The sequence below is a fragment of the Rhinatrema bivittatum genome, chromosome 5 (genome assembly GCF_901001135.1).
Source record: "Rhinatrema bivittatum chromosome 5, aRhiBiv1.1, whole genome shotgun sequence".
NCBI lineage: Eukaryota > Metazoa > Chordata > Amphibia > Gymnophiona > Rhinatrematidae > Rhinatrema > Rhinatrema bivittatum.
This window is the reverse complement of record NC_042619.1, coordinates 121965581-121989757: the sequence shown is the minus strand read 5'-3', so window position 1 is coordinate 121989757 and position 24177 is coordinate 121965581. Positions and strand designations below refer to the sequence as shown.

At 44.6% G+C, this 24177-nt stretch overlaps 1 protein-coding gene across 1 annotated transcript in view; it reads left to right on the top strand.

Annotated features, from left to right (window-relative positions):
• FNDC3A (fibronectin type III domain containing 3A) overlaps window positions 1-24177 on the top strand; it is a 1040529-nt gene that overhangs the window by 296796 nt on the left and 719556 nt on the right. Inside the window, 1 exon segment of the mRNA XM_029602861.1 lies at window positions 21609-21685. Within this exon segment, the coding sequence (XP_029458721.1) occupies window positions 21609-21685 (77 nt within the window).

Sequence of the window (24177 nt, the reverse complement as noted above, 5' to 3'; positions counted from 1 at the left end):
TTTAGGAGCTCTAAAGTGATTCCTGATAGGAATTTTCCTCACGGAATTATTTAAAGTTAAATTGCCCCACAGGGGTCCCTCCTCTAACTTTTCTTTGACTGCGGTACTCTGGTAAGTTTTTCTTCGTTTTTCTGTCTATTACCGTCGAGTTTGGCCCTTGCGGCCTACTGGCTGTCGACTGTACCGCGGCTCGATTTTTTTCAATGGCCATGGCGTCGGAGTTTCTTCGGTGCCCGGACTGTACTCGCACCATGTCTATCACAGACCCCCATGGAGTCTGTGTAATGTGTTTAGGCCATGAGCATTATGTCCTGACTTGCACCAAATGTGCCATCATGACACCAAAAGGTCGCAAAGCCAGAATGGAGAAGATGGAACTCCTCTTCCGTGCTCAGACCCCGACTCTGTCCATTGCATCGACGTCATCGGAACTGGCACCGTCGACTTTGTGCCAGCATTGACCTCCGACCGTCCACCATCGACGTCTTCACGGTCATCGACACCCGCTACCCTCCCTCAGGATCGAGGGGATCGCAGGGAGAGACATAGTCATCGACATCGCAAGACTCGGACCGTCGAGGGAGCGAAGTCATCGACCTCACCACCGTCGAAGATGCCCCGTCCAGGAAAGGCACCGACGATTCCTGCGACCGGGTCATCGAGGCCACACTCACCCCATCGGGGTTTGGGAGCCGCGATTCCGCCTGTAAAGGTGGTCCCTCCGGCTGTGCCTCTGCCTCCCTTTTCTGTTCCGGAGCCGGGGCTGCTTGCTCCAGGTCTCCGAGAACTGGACCGGCTGGTTCAGGAGGCCATCGACAAGGCGAAGCAATGTCTCCAGGTTCCTCCGGCACAGACACCGGCACCGATTGTGGAACCTGTCATCGACCCGATTCCGGCAGCGCTGATACCGCTGTTGTCCAGGATGGAGGTGCTGATGGCCGCCCTTCCTCTGATGGATCCCGGGTCTCCGATGGTTCCGATGCCCTTCCCGAAGACGGCTTCATCGTGAGGAGAAACACCATTCCACATTCCTCCTTCGGGAGTTTACCTCAGCCATCGATGCCAATACGTCCCTCACCACCAATTCATCCATTGGTGCCGATACGTCTATTGGCGCCATCGATGCCTGCACCGATGCCTTCCATGCCATCATCGGTGCCTCCGGCGATTCCTTCGATTTTTTCAGAGCCTTGCCTGGGGCCTTCGGGTATCCAACCCCCTTCTCGTCCTACAGGACAGTCTACTGATTCTTAGGATACTTGGGGTGATGATACTTCAACAGACACCGATGACTTACCTTCACCACCTTCTTCTACTGAAAGTAGAAAGCGTTCTCCTCCAGAGGACCTCTCATTCATACATTTTGTGAAGGAAATGTCTGAGTTGGTTCCTTTTCAACTTCAGACGGAACAGGATGACAGGCACCAAATGATGGAGTTACTCCAATTTCTGGAAGCCCCTAAGGTAATCACCTCCATTCCCATTCATCAAGTACTTCTTGATCTTCTCAAAAAGAATTGGGAAAATCCTGGGTCAATTGCTTTAGTTCACAGGAAGGCTGACACTTAGTTCAGTCAGCCCCAGGTTTTCAAAAATCACAGCTTGACCACCACTCAGTTGTGGTAGAGTCAGCTCAGAAAAAGGCAAAAAGGTCAAAACCTCACTCATCCACTCCACCTGCTAAGGAACAAAAGTTCCTAGACAGCATTGATCGAGTGTTCCAAGGAGCCATGTTAATCTCCAGAATTGCTGCCTACCAGCTTTATATGACCCAATATAATAGGGTCATCTTTAAACAGATACAGGATGTATCTGAGTCCCTGCCTGAACGATTCCAAGACCAGCTACAAACCCTTGTTAACAAAGGTTTTGAGGCAGGAAAACATGAGATTCGAACATCTTATGACATATTCGACACCTCTACCAGATTGTCTGCAGCTGCCATTTCAGCAAGACTGTGGGCCTGGCTTAAATCTTCTGACCTTCGCCCAGAAGTGCAAGACCGGTTGTCCAACCTGCCGTGTGTGGGAGATAATCTGTTCAGTGAACAGATTCAACGGTGGCTGAATTAAGACCATCATGAGACCCTTAAACAGCTCTCTTCGATGCCTTCAGACTTGTCAAGACTGCCCTTCAGGAAGGACTCTAAGAAGTCTTTCTACCGTCCAAGGAAGGCCTACCCACCACCAGCAAGGTCCCGTACTACGAGACCTTATCAGAGACCTCAACCTTGCCAAGTCCGAAAGCAGAAACCACAAGCAGCTCCCCAGCCAGGACCTGCTTCAGGTTTTTGACTTCCGCTTGGAGAGCAGCAGCCAGATTCCTCTTCCAAACATACCAGTAGAAGGTCGATTGTGCCACTTTCTCAACATGTGGCAGTCAATCACAACCGACCAATGGGTATTGATAATCATTGCTCAGGGTTACCATCTGAACTTTCTCGCCCTGCCACCGGACTCCCCACCTCTTCAGACGTGGAGAACGTCCGACCACTCCATTCTTCTGGAACAAGAGGTCTCCCTCCTTCTCCAGTCAAGAGTAATAGAACCCGTTCCGTACTCGCAGCAAGGCCTAGGGTTCTATTCCCGGTACTTTCTGATCCCCAAAAAATCGGGGGGTGTTCGTCCAATCTTATACCTACATGCTCTCAACAAGTACCTCCAGCGGTAAAAGTTCAAATGGTTACCTTGGGATCGCTTCTACCTCTTCTACAAAGAGGAGACTGGCTTTGCTCTCTGGACCTCCAAGATGCATACACACACATTGCAATAACTCCAACTCCTCACAAATACCTGAGGTTTTTAGTAGGCCCCAAGCACTATCAATACAGAGTGCTTCCGTTCGGCCTGGCATCTGCACCACGAGTCTTTACCAAATGTCTCATAGTTGTCGCAGCTTTTCTCAGAAAAGTCGTCCCTCAATTTGACTCTGCACACTCTCATTTCACTAGGATTTCTCATCAATTACGGGGAATCCTATTTAGTCCCATCTCAAATCTTGTTGTTCATTGGGGCAGACTTGGACACCTTGCAGGCAAAAGCTTTTCTACCTCGACAACAAGCGTTAACTCTCGTGTCTCTCGCTCACCAGTTACAGTCTCAAAATACTGCGACTGCACGCCAATTTCTTGTCCTCCTAGGTCACATGGCGTCCTCAGTCCATGTCACACCGATGGCCCGCTTGGCCATGAGACTCATGCATTGGACTCTGAAGTCACAATGAATTCAAGCTGTTCAGCCTCTGTTGGCCATTGTCTACATCACCGACTGACTCAGTCTGTCTCTTACTTGGTGGGTAATTATCACGTGCCAGATACTTAACTCATTCTCACCACCAACGCTTCCAACCTCGGGTGGGGAGCCCATGTGAACGATCTGCAGACGCAAGAATTTTGGTCTCCAGAGGAAGCCAAACACCAGATACATTTCCTGGAGCTTCGAGCAATGCGATATGCTCTCAGAACTTTTCAGGATTGCCTTTCCAATCAAGTCATCCTGATTCAGATGGACAACCAGGTGGCCATGTGGTACATCAACAAGCAGGGAGGCACAGGCTCCTTCCTTCTGTGTCAGGAAGCTGCGAAGATTTGGGCGGAAGCTCTCTCCCTCTCGATGTACCTCAGGGCCACCTACTTGCCGGGAGTGGACAATGTTCTAGCAGACAAGCTGAATCGTGTCTTCCAACAGCACGAGTGGTCTCTCAACCCCTCGGTAGCAAACTCCATCTTCCGATAATGGGGTCATCCTCAGACACACCTCTTTGCGTCCCCTCAGAACCACAAAGTAGACCATTACTGCTCCCTCATTCGCAGCACAGGCCCTCAGCCCAGAGATGCATTCTCCCTCTCATGGGCAACCGGTCTGCTTTATGCATTCCCTCCACTTCCTTTTCTCTTGAAGACTCTCATGAAGTTATGTCAGGACAAGGGAACCATGATCCTGATAGCAACTCATTGGCCACGCCAAGTGTGGTTTCCAATACTACAAGATCTCTCCATCCGCAGGCACATTCCCTTGGGACAGGACCCGCTTCTGATCACTCAAAACAACGGGAACCTACGCCATCCCAATTTTCAGGCCTTGTCCCTGACGGCATGGATGTTGAAAGGTTAATCCTTCAACCACTTAACCTTTCAGACCCAGTTTCCCGTGTCTTGATTGCTTCTCTGAAGCCTTCCAGGAGAAAATCTTACTCCTATAAATGGAAAAGGTTTACCTCACAGTGCACTTCTCAGTCCCTTGATCCCTTTTCCTGTCCAATCCCACAGTTTCTGGACTATCTCTGGCATCTGTCAGAGTCTGGTCTCAAGACATCTTCCATCAGAATGCATGTCAGTGCGGTAGCCGCCTTCCATAAAGGGGTCGGGGATGTCCCTATCTCAGTACAACCCTTTGTAACACGCTTTCTGAAGGGCTTGCTCCACATCAAGCCACCTTTTCGTGCTCAGGCCTCTTCTTGGGACCTTAACCTGGTTCTTGGTCGGCTCATGAAACCACCATTCGAGCCTCTTCACTCCTGTGATCTAAAATATCTCTTGAAAAAAGATTTTCCTTTTGGCTATCACCTCTGCTCGCAGGGTTAGTGAGTTACAGGCCCTAGTTACCTGTCCGCCTTACACTAAACTCCTGCAGGACCAGGCGGTACTCTGCACTCATCCTAAATTTTTATCGAAGGTAGTTTTGGAGTTTCGCATTAATCAATCATCTCAATCAATCCATTATACTACCTACCTTCTTTCCCAGGCCCCATTCCAATCCAGGGGGAACAGGCTCTGCATACCCTTGACTGCAAACGGGCTCTAGCTTTTTATCTAGACCGTACAGTTGCCCACAGGACAAGCACTCAGTTATTCGTCTCGTTCCACCACAACAAATTAGGGCAACATGTGGGTAAGCAGACTCTCTCCTCCTGGTTAGCTAACTGCATATCTTTTTGCTATCAGCAAGCAGGCATTCCTTTTCAAGATCGTGTTAAAGCACACTCTGTGAGGGCCATGGCGACTTCAGTAGCACACCTTCGATCGGTGCCACTTCCTGACATTTGCAGGGCTGCCACCTGGAGGTCCCTCCATACTTTCGCAGCCCACTATTGCTTGGACAAAGCCGGAAGACAAGATTCCATCTTCGGCCAGTCTGTCCTGCGTAACCTATTTCCAACGTGACGTACCAACACCCTTCTGCCTGCCCGGTGGGGTTCAGGATGCCCTCTACCAAATTCCACCCCAGTTGTTGTGCCTGTTGCACGCCGTTGGGTACATTTGGTGCATGTTCGGACATCCTCAGCTCGGTACTCACCCATATGTGAGGACTACCATCCTGCTTGTCCTGTGAGAAAGCAAGTGTTGCTTACCTGTAACAGGTATTCTCACAGGACAGCAGGATGTTAGTCCTCACGAAACCCACCCGCCGCCCTGCGGTGTTGGGTTCATAACGTTTTGTTATTTTATTTTTCGGCACTGCCTGTAGCTTTCAAATAAGACTGAAGGGGGACCTCTGCTGGCTGCAGGGTTGGTGCCATGCTGGGCATGCCCAGTAGGGGCCAGTCAAAATTCTGGAAACTTTGACAGAGGTTTTTCGTAATTGGGCTCCATCCTGATGATGTCACCCATATGTGAGGACTAACATCCTGCTGTCCTGTGAGAACACCTGTTACAGGTAAGCAATACTTGCTATCTGTTTGGTGAACAGATTCAACGGATGGTGGCGGAACCTAAGGACCATCATGAGGCCCTAAGACAGCTCTCTCTGATGCCTTCTGACTACTCTTCAAAACAGCCATTCCGAAAGGACTCGTAAGAAGTCATTCTTCCGTCCAAAGAAGTCCTACCCGCCACCAACCATATCCCATTCCACGAGACCTTTTCAAAAATCCCAGTCTCGTTAGACACAGACACAAAAACCGCAAGCAGCTCCTCAACCAGGTCCTGCTTCAGGTTTTTGACTTCTACCTAGAGAGCAGCAGCCAGCTTCCATTGCCTCCCATACCCAGTAGGAGGTCGACTGTGCCACTTCAACAACATATCGCACTCAGTCACCTCAGACCAATGGGTACTGGTGATAATTGCTCAGGGTTACCATCTGAACTTTCTCTCCATGCCACTGTACTCCCCACCTCTACCAACGTGGAGAACATCCGATCACTCCATCCTTCTGGATCAGGAGGTCTCCCTCCTTCTCCAGTCCAAGGCAATAGAACCCGTGCCCTACTCTCAGCACGTTCTAGGATTCTATTCCCGGTACTTTCTAATCCCCAAACAATCGTGAGGCGTTCGTGCTATTCTGGACCTACGGGCCCTCAAGTAACTCCAGCAAGTGAAATTCAAAATGGTAACTTTAGGCTCGCTTCTTCCTCTTCTACAAAGAGGAGACTGGCTCTGCTCTCTGGACCTCCAGGACGCATACACTCATATTGCAATAACTCCATCTCATCGCAAATACCTGAGGTTTCTAGTAGGCTCCAAGCACTATCAGTACAGAGTGCTTCCATTCAGCCTAGCCTATGCGCCACGAGTCTTCACAAAATGCCTTGTAGTAGTTGCAGCCTTCCTCAGGACTCAAGGTGTTCATGTCTACCCCTATCTAGACGATTGGTTAATTAGGGCTCCCACTCAGCAAGCTGCTCTGTTGTCCCTCAATCTAACCTTACACACTAATTTCATTAGGATTTCTCGTCAACTATGACAAATCCTACTTAGTCCCATCTCAAACCTTGTCGTTCATTGGGGCAGTCTTGGACACCTTGCAGGCAAAGGCTTTTCTGCCTCGACAGCGAGCTCTCACCCTCGTGTCTCTTGCACACCAGCTGCAGTCTCAGAACTCCGCGACTGCACGCCACTTTCTCATCCTTCTGTGATACATGGCGTCCTCAGTTTAGGTAACACCAATGGCCTGTTTTGGCCATGAGTCATGCAGTGGACTCTAAGGTCTCAATGGACTGAAAGCATTCAGCTCCTATCGACCATTGTCCATGTAACTGACTCACTCCGTCAATCTCTTGCCTGGTGAAAAAATCAGATCAATCTCCTCCAAGGCTTGCCCTTTCAGGCTCCAGTCCCTCAATTAACTCTCACCACTGACGCTTCCAACCTCGGCTGGGGAGCCCATGTGGCCAATCTGGAGACACAAGGATCTTGGTCTCCAGAGGAAGCCAAACACCAAATAAATTTCCTGGAACTTCGAGCAATCAGATATGCTCTCAGGGCATTTCAGGATCACCTCTCAAATCAAGTTATCCTGATCCAGATGGACAACCAGGTGGCCATGTGGTAGATCAACAAACAGGGAGGCACGGGCTCCTTCCTTCTGTGTCAGGAAGCTGCACAGATATGGGCGGAAGCTCTCTCCCATTCGATGTACCTCAGGGCCACCTACTTGCCGGGAGTGGACAATGTGTTGGCAAACAAGCTGAGTCACATCTTTCAACCGCACGAGTGGTCTCTCAACCCCTCAGTAGCGAACTCCATCTTCCAACAAAAGGGATATCCTCAGATACACCTCTTTGCGTCTCCTCAAAACCGCAAAGTAAAGAACTTCTGCTCTCTCATTCGCAGCAAACACTCTCAGCCCTGAGATGTATTCTCCCTCTCGTGGGCAACTGGTCTACTTTATGCATTCCCTCCACTTCCTCTTCTCTCGAAGACTCTCGTGAAGTTACGTCAGGACAAAGGGAACCATGATCGTGATATCACCTCACTGGCCACGCCAAGTGTGGTTTCCAATACTTCAGGATCTCTCCATTCGCAGGCACATTCCCTTAGGGAAGGACCCGCTTCTGATCTTTAAAAATGACAGGTGCCTCCACCACCCCAATCTTCAAGCCTTGTCCCTGACGGCATGGATGTTGAAAGGTTAATCCTTCAGCCACTTAACCTTTCTGAACCAGTTTCCCGTGTCCTGATTGCTTCACGGAAGCCTTCCATGTGAAAGTCTTACTCTTACAAATGGAACAGGTTTACGTCATGTTGCTCTTCTCAGTCCCTTGACCCCTTTACCTGTCCAATCATGAAGTTTTTGGACTATCTCTGGCACTTATCAGAGTCAGGTCTAAAAACTTCCTCCATCAGAATGCATGTCAGTGCGGTAGCCGCCTTCCATAAAGGTGTCGGGGATGTTCCCATATCAGTACAACCCTTTGTAACACGTTTTTTTTTTTTTTAATTTATAAATTTTCACAAATATAATGACAAACATTATACCATATCCATATTGTTATCATAATTTAAACAAGAATTTTCTTCTCTTACTTACATTGTTAAACAATATCTATCGTCATAAAAGTAATCCAGGAAACAATAAGTATTGAGCGAAATTTAACTAAAGAAAATTCTAAAGAAAAACATAGGGGAATGAATCCCCCTACCTCTTATTCTCAGAGATATTAAGCCACTACCCTTAAATAGCTCCTAACCATCAGCTGTATCTATGGGGTGAGAATCTAAAAAAGACTGAAGACCCGAAACCTCCATGAATACATATTTATGTTCTTTGTATACTAACTCACATCTACATGGATATTTAAGCATAAATCTAGCGCCCCTAGCTATTATGTCAGGTTTAAATTTCAAGAATTCTTTTCTTCTTAATTGGGTGTTTCTAGCAAGATCTGGGTAAATCCAAATCTGCTGTCCATGAAATTTCTCCCCTCTATGTCTCAAAAACATTCTTAGCGCTGTGTCCCTTTCAGATTGAAATAGGAATTGTACAAACATGGTAGATCGTGATCTAATCTCAGTACTCATGGAGATTTCCAATACCTCCGTCAGGTTCATTTCTTCTACTTGAGGAATTACTGCTTGATTCTCATTTTTCCCCCTATTTGTAATATAAAATATCTTAGCTATAGCTGGTATTGCCTGTTGGGGTATTTTTAATATATTCTGTAGATAATCTGTAAACATATCTTTAGCTGATATTAAATTTTGGATAGGAAAATTTATAACCCTTAGGTTGGAGTATTTCAAAGTATTCTCTATATACTCTAATTTCTTTACATTTACCATTTCATTTTTAACAATATTTAATTGTAAAGACTCTACACTATCCAAACGCTTTACAGTATTATCAATTTTACTCTGGCTTAAGTTGTTAGTACTTTCCAATTCCACAAGTCTCTTTTGATATTCAGATGTCGATTGCGTTAAATTTATGATTGCCATTTCCAGGGATTTAATTGCCATCCAAAGAGTTTCTAATGTAATCGGAACCTCTGAAGGAAGTATCACTCCAAGCTCAGCCTTATTGTCCTCTTTACCCCCTACAGCAGGGTCCTCTTTCCCCTTTTCAGTAATAGAGTTATTAAGACTCTCATCTAACAAGATGGGTCTAGTAACATTTATCAAATTTTTTGCTGGAGGGGGAAGGAGTAGAAGGAGCACCGGGACTCAAAGAGATGACCTCTGCCCTGGGTGCCACATTTCGCTCTATAGTGGGATCCCCTGCGGCACCCTCCACCGGCGTCGAAGTGGCTTGCATCATAAAAAAGGAATCAATTTGAGGCTGTGATGATATGGGGAGTGGAGACGAGGTAATAGCCTCCGTCACCCGTGCCTTTCTTTTAGTGTGCGGCATAAGGTAAACAAGTAACAAACAAAATCCCTTTTTTATGCTTCTCTGAAGAGGAAGTATTCTTATTTGTTTCCTGGTGTAGAGGGAGAGGAGAGTTTCGAGAGGATAATAAGCACAAAAATAAACTGTTTACTCACTTTATAGGAGTTCTTCTAAAAAGTAAACAAATTTTCAAGCAGCAAACTACTGCTAAGCCGCGCGCCGGCGTCGACTGCGCGCCGCTGGGGGCGTTCCTTTTAAGGCCTTCCAGCCCGTGATGTCATCAGCAGTGGACACTCTCCGTCGGGGCCAGGGCCACACCCTCACCCCCGGTTGCAAAGGAGACAGTCAGTAAGAAAGGCAAATATTCAAAGGTAAACGAAGCAGTTCTCCTGCTCTAATCCTCTCTCTCTCCCCGAGTTACCAGCGCTGGGGGCGTTCCTTTTAAGGCCTTCCAGCCCGTGATGTCATCAGCAGTGGACACTCTCCGTCGGGGCCAGGGCCACACCCTCACCCCCGGTTGCAAAGGAGACAGTCAGTAAGAAAGGCAAATATTCAAAGGTAAACGAAGCAGTTCTCCTGCTCTAATCCTCTCTCTCTCCCCCTGTAACACGTTTTCTGAAGGGCTTGCTTCACCTCAAGCCTCCACTGCGTCCTCCAGTCCCTTCTTTGGACCTCCATCTGGTTTTGGGTCGGCTCATGAAATCACCATGCAAGCCTCTTCAATCCTGTGATCTTCGCTATCTCACATGGAAAGTGATTTTCCTTCTGGCAATCACTTCGGCTCGCAGAGTTAGTGAATTACAGGCTCTTGTTACCTATCCACCTTACACTAAACTCCTGCAGGACCGGGCAGTACTCCGCACTCACCCTATATTCTTACCTAAGGTAGTTTTGGACTTTCATCTCAATCAATCCATTATACTATCTACCTTTTTTCCCAGGCTCCATTCCAATCCAGGAGAACAGGCTCTGCATACCCTTGACTGTAAATGGGTTTTAGCATTCTAATTAGACCATACAGCTGCCCACAGGGAAGGCACTCAACTGTTTGTCTCTTTCCATCCTAACAAGTTAGGGCAGCTTGTGGGTAAGCAGACTCTCTCCTCCTGGTTGGCGGACCGCATATCATTTTGCTATCAGCAAGCGGGCATTCCATTTCAAGATCGTGTTAAAGCACACTCTGTGAGGGCCATGGCGACTTCAGTAGCACATCTACTATCTGTGCCACTTCCTGACATTTGCAGGGCTGCCACCTGGAGTTCTCTCCACACCTTTGCCGCCCACTATTGCTTGGACAAGGCCAGAAGACAAGATTCCATCTTCAGCCAGTCTGTCCTTCGTAACTTGTTTCCAACCTGATGTACTGACACCCTTCCGTCTGCCTGGTGGGGTTCAGGATGCCCTCGGCCAAATTTCATCCCAGGCCTAGTGCCTTGCACGCCTGCATACATTTGGTGCATGCTCGGTCGTCCTCGCCCATATGTGAGGACTACCATCCTGCTTGTCCTTTGAGAAAGCAAATGTTGCTTACCTGTAAGAGGTGTTCTCACAGGACAGCAAGATGTTTGTCCTTATGAAACCCGCCCGCCGCCCAGAGGTGTTGGGTTCGTAATGTTTTTATTTTTCGGCATTACCTGTAGTTTTTAAACAAGACTGAAGGTGGACCTCTGCTGGCTGCAGGGTTAGTGCCATGCTGGGCATACCCAGTAGGGGCCAGTCAAAGTTCTGGAAACTTTGACAAAAGTGTTCCGTGATTGGGCTCCATCCTGTGATGTCACCCATATGTGAGGACTAACATCCTGCTGTCCTCTGAGAACACCTGTTACAGGTAAGCAACATTTGCTTTTTCAAACCCCCGTGAATGTCATTGCGGGTATGACACAGGCCTCCTTCTCACGGCATCTGGCACAGGTCTTGAAGGCCATGATGAAGCGGATGAGGAAGAATATTGTGTATCAGACCGATCCAGTGGAGCTGCAACAGATCCGCAGTGGGTTCATGGGTATTGCAGGGATGCCGAACATGTTGGGTGCCATTGACTGCACCTATATTGCTTTTACCCCCAGGTCAGAAGAAGAGAGTTTGTTTCGGAATCGCAAGCGCTTCCATTCAATGAATGTTCGTCATTTGCGATGCACACCTTCGGATTCTAAATGTTGTAGCGAAGTATCTTGGAGCTGCCATGCCGCCTACATTCTGGCACATTCGTCCATGGCACTCATTTCCCAGAAGGAAAGTATGGTGAAGGCTGGCTACTTGGTAAGTGACATCTGCTACAGCGTGGGATTCTATATCTGGGATGTCCGGTTTACAATATGTGTTCATTTATATATGTGATGTTGGTTTTGATGCATTCCTGATTACTCCCCCTATAGGTGATGACGGCTATGGCTGTAAGCCCTAGTTGCTAACTCCACTCCAGTCTCCGTGCACTGCGGCAGAAAACCGCTACAATGAGGCTCATGGCAGTACCAGAAACATTATCGAACTGTACTTTTGGAGTCCTGAAGGGACTATTCCGATGTTTGGATCACTCTGGGGGAGCCCTGCAGTACAGTGCAGAAAAGGTGGCGAACATCATTGTTGCCTGCTGCATGCTACACGTTTGTCAGCGATTCGGTGTGCATGCAGAGGTAGCAGAAGACTTGGAAAGAAGCAGGGCCTCTGATTATGGATGTCCGGAAAGAGGCGGGAACGTCCATGATCAGAGGCCCCGCTACCTTCCACATCCGGGCGTTCATGGTGCTCAAGGCAGCGGCCATGGACGTTGGAAGGCAGCTATTTCTGGACATCCAGGCTGCCTTGAGCGTCTTTCTAGGGGCCGACGTTCCCGCCTCTTTCCAGACGTCCATGATCGGAGGCCCTGCTGCCTTTCAATGTCCATGGCCGCTGCTTTGAGCGCCCAGACATGGAAGGTAGCAGGGCCTCCGATCAAGGACGTTCGTATGCTCAGGGCAGCGGCCCCGGTGACCATGCGGGAGTCTGTTGGAAAAAACCATCCACTTACCTGCTGAAAGCGCTGCCGATCTTCCAAATGATATCCAAAGGTACCGCTGTAACCGCTCTTTCCTGGCCTGAACCAAATACAAAGGGATTTTTGCTACTTGCGATGCGACTTATACACATCCAAGGTAGGATTATGACGCGGTGATGATGTCACAAAGGGGGGGAAAATGGAAAAAGTTTCCAGATCGATGAAAAGTTTGGAATGTAACATTTCCAGATCGATAACATTTCCTACATTTTCAAAATGACATTAGAAATGACAGGTATGGATCCAGCGCACCCGGGATACTATAGACACTCTATACTGCCCTAATCAGTAAAATCGATTGTGAATGCCTACCGCTTCATAGGCACGCTTTTGGCGCTCCTTTGGCGCCGTTTGGATTTGCGTCTAATTTGAATACTGAATCGAGCGGATCGAGAACCAAAATGTGCATGCGTCAAATGAGCGGGCGCCCGACACTGCCGCACTTTTTTTTATGCGTCGGTACTGTATCGGCCCGAAAGAGACTAGGCAGAGTGCAAGGGTAGGAGAAAAATGCTGGGCAGAGCTGGTGGAGCAGAGCATAAGAGAGGCTGGGCAGAGTATGGGGAAAGGGGAGAGAGACTGTGCAGAATGTGGAGACAGTGTGAGGGTGCAGGGAGGCGAGAGAAGCTGGGCAGCGTATAGAAAGACAGAGACTGTACAGTGTGTGGAGGTAGTTACCTTCATTTTTATTTTTTTATTTTACTGGGAATTTATCAGGATTTGTATTTGACAAGAACAAAAACAGGAGAAATTTAGTGGAAAAATGTGACATTTTTCTGGGTAAATATTGGAGTTTATTTTAGTATATAGAAACCAGGACAATAAAAATATTAAGCAGATTCTCCAATTCACCCACTCTGCAGCATCCCTATTTCTACACCCATCTCCTGCCTAGCATGTCTTTCCCCACATTCCCAATGAGAATTTCTCTATTCCCTCCCCCCCCCCCATTGCAGCAGCATTCATCCTTATTAGTTGTGACTCCAAATATCTCCTCTCTCCTTCGGCAGCATACCTGCTGAGGCACCCATGCTCTGGAGCACTGTCCTTTTTTGTGGAGCCAGGGAATCTACTAGGAAGTGCTTCTGGTGGGCAAGGCCCACTCCAAATGCTTCACTGGCAGTACCGAGCAGCAGGCTTGTTGGCTGCTTGGTGGGAGGGGGAGTCAGAACTTGAAACAGCAAATCAGCAGTAGTGGAGAGTGAGCACTTTTGCTGGTGGGGAGCAGGACTTGAAACATTGGTGTTTTGGCCTGCGCTGGCTTTCAGCAGTGGCTGGTGGCCTTGAGACGCACCTGCAGCTCTGGGGCTGCTCTTTAATCAGTTTAAAATTAGAATGAAAATAGATTTAAACCAATTGTCACTTTTGGAAAAATTAGGGAATTTATGGGTGAAAATAGATTTACCGGTAAACTGAAAATGAAGTATGTATGTATGTATGGGGAGTGGTGAGTTAAAGAGGCTGGGCAGAGTATATGGGTGGGACAGGGACAGGCATAATTCTGAATACTACCCCAAACCAAATGTGCCTGATACTTCACTTTCGATGCACATCCAGCATGGCTCTCTGCTTCAACAGCATGGGAGAAGACTGATACTTCACGCATATCCAGCATAGCTCCCTGCTTCAACGGCAGGGGAGAAGAAAAACAACCAATAAGGGCTGTATAACATAGGCTGGGTAAAACAAATAAGCATGGGTGTAGCTTGCTTATTGCGGCGGCTACTACCCCTAACTAATCAAGCTAGATATTTCACTTGGATGCAGCTCCATCACTGCTCTCTACATTAAAGCTGGGGGTGGAAGGGAAATAGAACCAAGAGCTAAGAGAAACAGATAAGTATGAGAAAAAATGTGTGAAGCTTGCTGGGCAGACTGGATGGGCCATTTGGTCTGCTTCTGCCGTCATTTCTATGTTTCTATGTTTCTAATATATGCCCCTGGTGCAGAAAAAGCTGGTCCCAGGGAGGGTAATTTTGTAACAACCCGCATAGGGCTAAATTATGTGGCTACTTTCTATCTGCAGATGTAGCCTGAATGTTCAAAGTGATTATGCACATAAATCTGCTTTGAAACTCTGTGAGTGTCCCCGCTATGTGCTGCGACATTCATGCATTAAATTACACCTGCTCCCTAGCAGGTGTAAGGTGTAACTTTTGTGCATGGAGATTTATGCACATACTTAAAAAAAAAAACCCAAAAAAAGAAAATGTGTAAATCCTTTCCTCGCTCCTACTCCACATATCTCAGAACATCTCTTCCATTCCTATTACTTCTTCTACAAGTAATCGCCAAAGCAGGTTTTGTGTAAACGGTCTCCTGCAGGATCAACTATTCTATTTTCAAAGCATGATTTATGTGTATAAAACAGTTTTATGCTCTTAAAGCATTTTGAAAATCAAGCCTTAAGAACCCATAGGTTCACAAAATTCTTGCTTGAAAATATCAATAATTATTGCTATTAAGAATTTCAAATATATTTTTATTCAAAATAAAAAATGTATACAATCATGAAGACCAAGGACAAATAAAGAGAGCAAGTTAGTAAACTAGGCCAGTGCTGCTTAAACATTTTAGATTGGGCCTCCTCTTTCTCTTCGCAGGAGTTCTTTCCTGCCCGTATTGTATCTCTTGCACCCCTCCTTACGGTTTCTCTTATTCACTCTTCTACCCAATGCTAACTACCAGGTTAGTAGCCAGTGGGATGAGCTTCATTTTTAAGAGCTGCAATAGTTCCTTGTTATTTCAGAAGTTGCAGGAAATTAAATCCTTGGACAATGGATTTGCTGTTTCAAACTTTGTGCAAATAAATTGGCTTCCAGACTTTTTGCACTTTTTTTGCCTTACAGTTGCTGAGAAGTTAAATATAATTGCAATTCCCATTGATAAGCAGGGCTGCATTAGCTGTGACATGTAGGGTGACGTCATCTGAGTGGACCAAATGGACTCTTCTCTCTTAGCTCATAGTTTTTTGCTCTACTGTATGTGTGTGGGAGCTGCTGTGTTCTTTTTTCATCCAAGCACCAGCGTAGGTGTGTATCCTAGCTTTCATTTTCTTTATGATGTTTCTTACTATCTTAACTTTCTCAAAATTCTTTTATTGTAGTACATTGCATTGCTGCCTCAGCAGCCTCCCAAACACAATTTTTAAGTGCTAATAAAAAAACACAATTTCTCCACAGTTACCCGGCACGAAGACACACCCACTGTCAGAGGCTTTTAAGGACTGTGTATGTGGTAGGAAAAATGTCCATTAGTGATGGACATGATATCGGTTATCGATGCCAAGGAGCGAATCTTGACTGGACTTACTTCTGACACTGTGTCTGGATGTCCTTGTGTTCTCAGAAGTCTAGCACTTGCAAAATAAAGGAGTTGTGAAAGTCTCTGAAGAGCCACAGTCCTTTCTCCTGAAGCTGAGCCTCTTTTAGTTACCCAGGTGCTGAGTTGAGCAGGAGCTTCTTGAGTAAGCTCCCCCCTTCACTGGAGCAGGTCTGGGGCTCCTCCATCTTGTTGGGGTTGAGTAAATAGAAAAAACACCATTTACGTGTGTCATCAAGCCATTTGTGTACATCATGGGGCTCAGGGCCATTTATAAAGAAGGGCTATTCCTATGCTGCCAGCACAAATGGCACTGAAGAAGCATTGATCCTCGATGCCAATGATGCACACTCTGCATATAGCACTGGCTTATCAAGTCCCGGCACCATCAATGCATCCTTATTCAGAGCATCAAACCTCAACACCGATGATGCTTCCTCCATTGACTCCTTGAGCCTTGGAGAGAGGATCTGTACCATCAACACACTGAACCTTTTTCAAGTTATCAGTTCCTCCCATACACTTGGAGTGTATGGCAGATGCACATGGAGATACACTCCATTTATCTCCTCCTATCTCAAGGTTGATGGCGTCATTGAGACTTCTGGAACAAGGCTATATGTGGATATCCCAGATCTCATCTGTTGCATGGTGCTCTTAATTTATAACCGGCCACTAGAGTAAATTTTGCAAAGTCCAGAGGGTATGCAAGAAGGTTTCCTAATATTAAAGTTGCACATCTGTAAGAATCTCGCAAATGTGTTTTTTGAATAATTGGCCCTATCTTATGGAATAAACTACCAGAATAGCTAAGGATTTTCAGGCCAATTCAGTAAAAGTCGCAGGCGAGCACCCAGGCCACTCTCCTGTGTGTGCGATCAGTATATAAATGAGGGCCCACGGTAAAAAGAGGTGCTAGGGACACTAGCGCATCCCTAGCACTTCTTTTATGACAGGAGCGGCGGCTGTCAGCGAGTTTGACAGCAGACGCTCAATTTTGCCGGCTTCGGTTCTCAAACCCGCTGACAGCCACGGGTTCAGAAACCGGATGCCGGCAAAATTGAGTGTCCGGTTTTCAACTCGCGAACCATGGGCCAATTTTAAATTATTTTTTACTTTGGGACCTCCAACTTAATATCACCATGATATTAAGTCAGGTGTACAGAAAAGCAGTTTTTACTGCTTTTCTGGGCACTTTCCCGGTGACGGCAGAAATTAATGCCTACCTTTGGGTAGGTGCTAATTTCTGAAAGTAAAATGTTCCAGTTGGGTAGGACCCTAGGAATCAATATCCATAAAGACAAGGACCCTCATACTGAAATCTACAGTCTTTTCCATATTTTAGATACCTTGGCAAGAGCCAGCAGGCATTCCAATCCTTGTAATCATGCAAGAAATACAGACAAGAATGTGGAAGACCCTGATTTCCTGTGCCCCAGTAGTCATAAATTTGAACTTATAGATTTCAGAAAACTCTAGGATTTGAAATAGTACATCTACCTCTCCAATCAGTTGTAGTAGAGTCATCATTACAGTAAACAAAGGAAACAAGGATGTTTTCCAATATTCCACCAGGGAAAGATCCCAAGCTCCTGAACAAGTTTGGTGAAAAAGGAATTCCAGAGTTCCATGCATAATGTGGATATTTTCGCTCACAAACTTTACATGGTGCAATACAAGATTTCATTCAAAAACTAAAACCTCTCCTTGCCCCAGTTAAGGGCACCTCTGCATATTTGTAATCACTTCTGGACATGAAGTTTTGAATACACCACCTTAATCAATCAGTTTGAAGCATTTGATACAATGGCCCAGGTGTCCTCTGCCTCCATCAGAGCACACCGAAGGACTTGGTTAAAGGTCAGAAATTTGCGCGATGATGTCTGTGATAAACTAGTGGACATTCCCTGCCTAGGAGATCACCTCTTTGGAGACAGGCTCAGAGAAGCAGTTGCTCAGCAATATGTGGCAGTTCAATCGCTCATGACCACTTCTGACCAACAATCGACTGCAAAGTGGCTCTGCTTCACTTTTAAATGGTCGTTCATTCTAAGTCGCCCCCTTCTGGCAATTTCAGTGATACTGTGCTTCTCTGCTTATGCAACAGCAGCAGCTTTTGGCTTGGGGTTGCCAGTGCAAAAGACACCAACCAAAAGCAACTCAGCAAGCCAATCAAAACCTAACCCAAGTTTTTGACCAATTTCCAGACCCAGTGCTTATCCTCTCTGGGTGGGGGAAGAATTTGTTGCTACTTTGAGGACTGGTGCAAAATCTCCAAAGTTCACTGGATCCTCAAAATTGTGGAATCTGGTTACTGCTTACACTTCTCCAGACTTCCCACTCTTCCTCATTGCTCAGTCTTCTGTCCAGATCAGTCTCACTCACTGCAGCTACACCTGGAGGTGGAGGCACTCCTCAAACAGGCAATAGATCTTGCCCTGCTACATTAACATAGCCAGGGATTCTACTCCTGCTATTTCCTTATCCCCCAAGAAATCTGGCAGATTTGAGACCCATCCTGGATTTAAGAAGTCTGAACAAGAATCTATTCTTGGAGAGATTAAAGATGAACTCATTCCACACCATTCTGCCCTTTATCCAGCCAGGGAAGTGGATGTGTGCCCTGGATCCGAAGGACGCATAACCTCACATACCAACCCATCCATCCCCTCCCACTGGCACTATCTTCGCTTTATAATGAAATCTTCTCACTACTTTTACCTGCTGCTCTCCTTTTGGCCTTACCAAATGCTTAGCTGTAGTAGCAGTGCATCTTTGTCATCAGAACATCTGTTTTCTCCCATACCTGGATGATTAGTTGATCATCGCAGCATCCCAGGAAGGCGTATTAACCTTCCTATTGAAGACAATTTAGCTACTGCAATTCCTAAGATTCCTAGTGTATTTTGAAAAATTGACCCTAATCCTCTATTAGAAGATCAAATTCATCAAGACATGGATAGACTTTCTAGAAGAGAAAACATTTCTTTTGACAGAACAAGCAAATGTTTTCAGATCCTTGATTCAATTGGTGAACACAGGCCAAACTACACTAGAAAAGTTCTAGTTGTTTAGGCCACATGGAGTGATGTAAAGAAAAATTTCTCTTACATATTTTATCTGACATTTAAATCAGATTAAATAAGGTTCAATTTCATGTCATAAGAGCAGAATGTCTACATCTTTTTTGAAGTTAAGAATAATTTTTATTGTACCAGTACAAAATATACAATGACCTCAGTGTGTTTCTAGCACAGCTCATGAAGCTACCCTTTGAACCATTGGTGTTGACTTCTCTGAAATTTCTCCCATGGAACATACTATTCCTTGCTGCGATCACTTTGGTCAGAAGAGTTGGTAAGCTTCAGGTATTAGTACGTTACTTTCCATATATTGCAGTTTTTACACAGTAGAGTGGTGCTCCGCACCTACCCAAAGTTTCTGCCAAAGATTTCAGCTTTTCATATGAATCAGACCATCAAGCTACCTATGTTCTTTCTGAGACCACATTTCACATGAAGGTAAAAAAAACAAAACAAAAAAACCCCTTAATTCTTTAGTGTGTAAAAGAGACTTCTCTTATTACAGGAAGAGAACACAGCCACATTGGCAAGCCTCACAAATATTCATCTCATTCGATCCTAACTGCCTAGGCATAACAGTGACCAAATGTACATTTTCCAATTAGCTAGTAGACTGTATCACACATTGCTATGTGCTAGCAGGCCTTCACATTACAGACTTTGTGAAGACTGATTAGGTGAGAGCCATGGATGCATCAGTAGCTAATTTATTTATTTATGTATGTCTGTATAGGCTTTTATATACCAGAGTTCATGTACTAGTACATACTGCTTCGGTTTACATAGAACCAAAATTGGAAAATTACATCAAACAAGTGGGTCCAAAATAACAAGGCTAACTTTGTAGGAACTTAGAACTTAAGGTAAAGGAGAGAACAAGACATAAAGTGGTTACAGATCAATGTAAATAGCTAAACAATAAATACAAATGCTTACAAATTACAGTCTTCAAAATCTAAGGTTTACATCTTCAAAAGGTCTTCAAAATCTAAGGTTTACATCTACAAAACAAAAAAAAAAACTAAGGTTTACATCTTCAAGGTTTGCAGTCTTCAAGACTAAGGTTACATCGGACTTAAAAGGTATGGGTGTAGCATGCTGTACATTTAACGGTTGGGAATATGAGACAAGAAATACGATTAATAGTTGCGGCATCAGACATCTGGTTTATGTGATTATGAAATGCATGAATGAGTCTAGTCCTGGGACATGGCTCTGAGCGAAAACTTTAAGTGAAGGCTTTTGTGAAAAGCCAGGTTTTGAGTTTCTTTTTGAATGTTCGAGTACAGGTTTCAAGTCTGTGGGGAGGGCATTCCAGTGGAAGGGGCTGGCAGTCGAGAATGCACGTTTCTTGAGTGAGGACTTGGCTGAAGGTACGTGTAAGGTGCCTAAGTAACTGGTTCTGATTGGTCTTGATGATGCATGTGGACGAAGTGGGCAGCTTAGATTTAGCGAAGTTTGGGAATGGATGGTCTTGTGGGTTATAGTTAGTACTTTTGAAAATGATTCTGGATCTGATAGGGAGCCAGTGTAAGTTTTTTAGTATAGGTGTTATGTGTTCCCCTCTGCTAGTGTTAGTAAGAATCCTGGCTGCGAATTGTGAATTCATCTGCGAATTGTGCCTATTGAAGATATTTGCAAAGCTGCAACTTGGCCATCAGTGCATACCTTCATGTCCCATTACTGACTGGACAATCTATCAAGAAGCGACAGCAAATTTGGATAAGCAGTTTTGCATAGCCTGTTCACCTAGTAGTCTCCTCTCATGGTAGTGCCCAGATTTCTTATTAAAAAAAAAAAAGCTCTATTGCAACCCTCAGCTTAGGACTCCACTCATGTCATAGCTAATTCAGCCCTGCTTATTGACAGGCAAAACAAGTTTGCTTACCATAAATGGTGTTCTCTGTAAACAGCAGGATGAATTAGCCATGCCAAATACCTAGCTAGATTTAGCTTTATTATCGACTGAGGGGCTCACAAGGCAACGCCTATGCGGGAACTCCTGCACATGCTCAATAGAAAAGCTCTGTCAGCTAAGAGAAGGATGTGTTTGGTGCCATCAGATTACGTCACCCCATATGTCATGGCTAATTCATCCTGCTGTTTATGGAGAACACTGTTATGTTAAGTAAACTTGCTATATTTATATTTGCTGCCAAAAGGGTCAAAGTAGCTTAATCAGTCAATAAGTGTTTCCCTTATTTTAGGAAAAGTGAAATTTTACTCTTTATAAGGAGTTTTATATTTTTACTATTATATTTTGATCACATTGTACATTGCTCTAAGCTCTACAAATATTAGGTGATAAACTAAATACATCTCTAATAGTCTTTAGAAGATTTTTTTTACCATTTAAAAATATTTGATATTCACAAACTTATCAACAAATTAAACATGCTTTTACAAGTTGTTAGTATAAGACATCTGTCTTTTCCTCACTCCCATGAATTTGAATTGTAATGTTACTTCATTGCAAATAAACTTGTTTGACAAATGTTATGAATGTTTATATATGGTTACTATTTCTGTTGTTGGTATTCTGCCATTCAGAATATACTTTGAACTTTTCGCAGAATGCTACCATTTAAGCACTATGCTGAAAAATCATTTCTGTAATCCATTTAGGTCCTGCTCAGGTTCCCATGATGTCCCCAAATGGTTCAGTGCCTCCTATTTATGTGCCTCCTGGATATGCCCCACAGGTATGCTAACATCACTCTGATCCATGCATTCAAATGGACAAGGCTAGTGAGAGAAGTCTTGTGTATTAAGGGAATGGATATTTAAAAAAGTATATTTGAGAAATATAACACCGAATTAGTAAGAATAATTAGCAAAATAGTAATTTAAAACATAAGGGAACCCATTTATATTGGGGGATATGAAGGGGACTAATCCTAGACCATCGTATATCAGTGTTTCCCAATCAGTTTGCCTTCAGATCTAATTAGGGGTGCCATGGAAAAGTCACTACTGCTTGATGCTCAGATCTAGGGCCAGCACCCGAGCTTTGCTCTCAGCATCCCATAGCAACAAGAGGCACCAGTGGTGGCTTTTAAAGTTGTAAGAATTCCTTTCTGAAAATGTGTAACTATACTTGCTTCTCTTTAACTCTAGCATGAGCCCCAGAGTGTGGTAATTAATTGGCAGCTTGCAGGGCACGGATAGCTGGGACATGCTTTGTGCAGCACATGCTTTGCACACACCACCACCTCATCTTCCCTGGTTTTGAATTCTTCCACCCTCTCTTTTATCCTCAGATTGAGTGAGATAGGGAAATTGTGCACTGAATACTCACTTGAATGTTGGGAGGAGCAGCAGTGAAGGAGCTTTGGCAGTCACATGCAGCAGCCAGGGTAACTAATTGAGCCAGCTGCCCACATGGACTTTTCCCTTCTCCAGCATTGTATACAGAGGGAGCTTTTCCATGGCGATAGGTTCATGTGTTTGTCCCCTCTCTCCGTTTGCTTCAAAATTTGGAAGAGAAATTGGTGGGCCTTTCAGTGGTTTCCTAGCTCTTCTTTTGGCCTAATGAGTTGTCTTCATGCATTGCTTGCTCTGTAGAGGTTAGTGTGCCACACAACCTTTTTTGTCAATGTAAGTATGCCTTGGATATGAAAAGATTGGGAAACACTGAACTATATCACCCACATTTTGGGAAGTATATTGATTTTGAGTTAGCCTATATTTATAAAATTTTATATTGAATACATTAAGCACTAAATCAGATTTGTTTTGTATGATATTCTATGCACTATCATTTCATCTGCTTTTGATTCCTCATGAACTGTGGCTACATTAGCAAGCCACTGGATACGTGAATTCCTGGATATACATCAGAATGATTCAAATGACTGACAGGGCATTTTAGGTAATCCAGCTCTGTCTCTGGAACAAAGAGTAAAACTCAAGATCTATCTTATCACTAAATAGTATGTTGTTGCAGGTTTGCTTTACATTGTTTATAATGGTTGTCATACTTGTATTATACAGAATGGGTGTTGAAGATACATGCTAAATAAGATTTAAAAGCATGTGAATTAACATGTGGTGGGTCTCAACATAGTATCCGCAATCAGGAATGTAAATTTATATTCAATTACAGGGATACAGTTTGGCTAAATTAAAAATTCAAGAATTGTAGTGCATCATGACTTTAATGACATTCATTTAAATATAGCAAACATTTTTTTATCAGTTAATATTGGAAACCTTTTTTTTTTAATGAGTGACATTTTTGTGGTTTTATGGTTTTGTTTTTTTTTTTTTTTAAATTTTCAGGATAAGTTGTATATAATATTTGTGTCCCACAAAGATTCAGTTTGACTTTTATCATCTATTTTGTGGAATCCTATGCATTTCATACACATGTCATAAATTGCATTGATATATTTAAAAAAATAAATGTTCATTGGCAAAATGCTGTAACCAAAGACTAATACCAATACAAAAAATCACACTGTCTTAAATAATTGCTGAAATGGACAAAATTAAAACAATTATTTTAAGAAATTTTTGAAAATTTATGGAAAAGGTTCGTGGTTTCATATTGGGTTAATACTGTTACCACCCGGTTATCAGTACCATTGTGTATGTCTAAACATTAACCGCCAACCTCCAATGATATGATATTCTTTGAAAAAAAAAAAAAAGCTAAAAAAAAATTTTTCCTCTACATACCCGGATCAGTCCAGACAGTGGGTTGAGCCTCCTTTCCAGCAGGTGGAGACAGACTAAAACTTGAAGGATGCCCTATATCAGGACAGAGCCTATCCTCTACCCCTTCAGTATTCGTCTGTCTCCAGCAGGTGCAGCATCTCCCCTTCGGTTCTCTGCTGTAGGCTAGTCAGCCTCTTCTTCTTTCTTTTTCGGCTCAAGCAAGTAGTTCTTTGATTCCCGCTTGTTTTAGAAACAAAGGAGAAAAAAAAATCTATGAAGGAAATTTTGCCGTTTAGTGCTTTTACTGTTTTTGTGTGGGAGACGTCCGTCTCCCAGCTCTTGCCCGGCTCAGGGGGGCTTTGCCCCTTTTGCAGGAGGGGGTTCCCTGCATAGTCCTGAGTCCGTGGACGCTTCCAGGTGTGGGGACCGACGCTCTCTGGGCCTCGTTCCCCCTCTGGCTGCCGAGAGGGTTTTTAACCCGCTGTTGCGCTCAGTAAAAAAAAAAAAAAAAGTTAAAAAGTTTCAAACTTTCAAT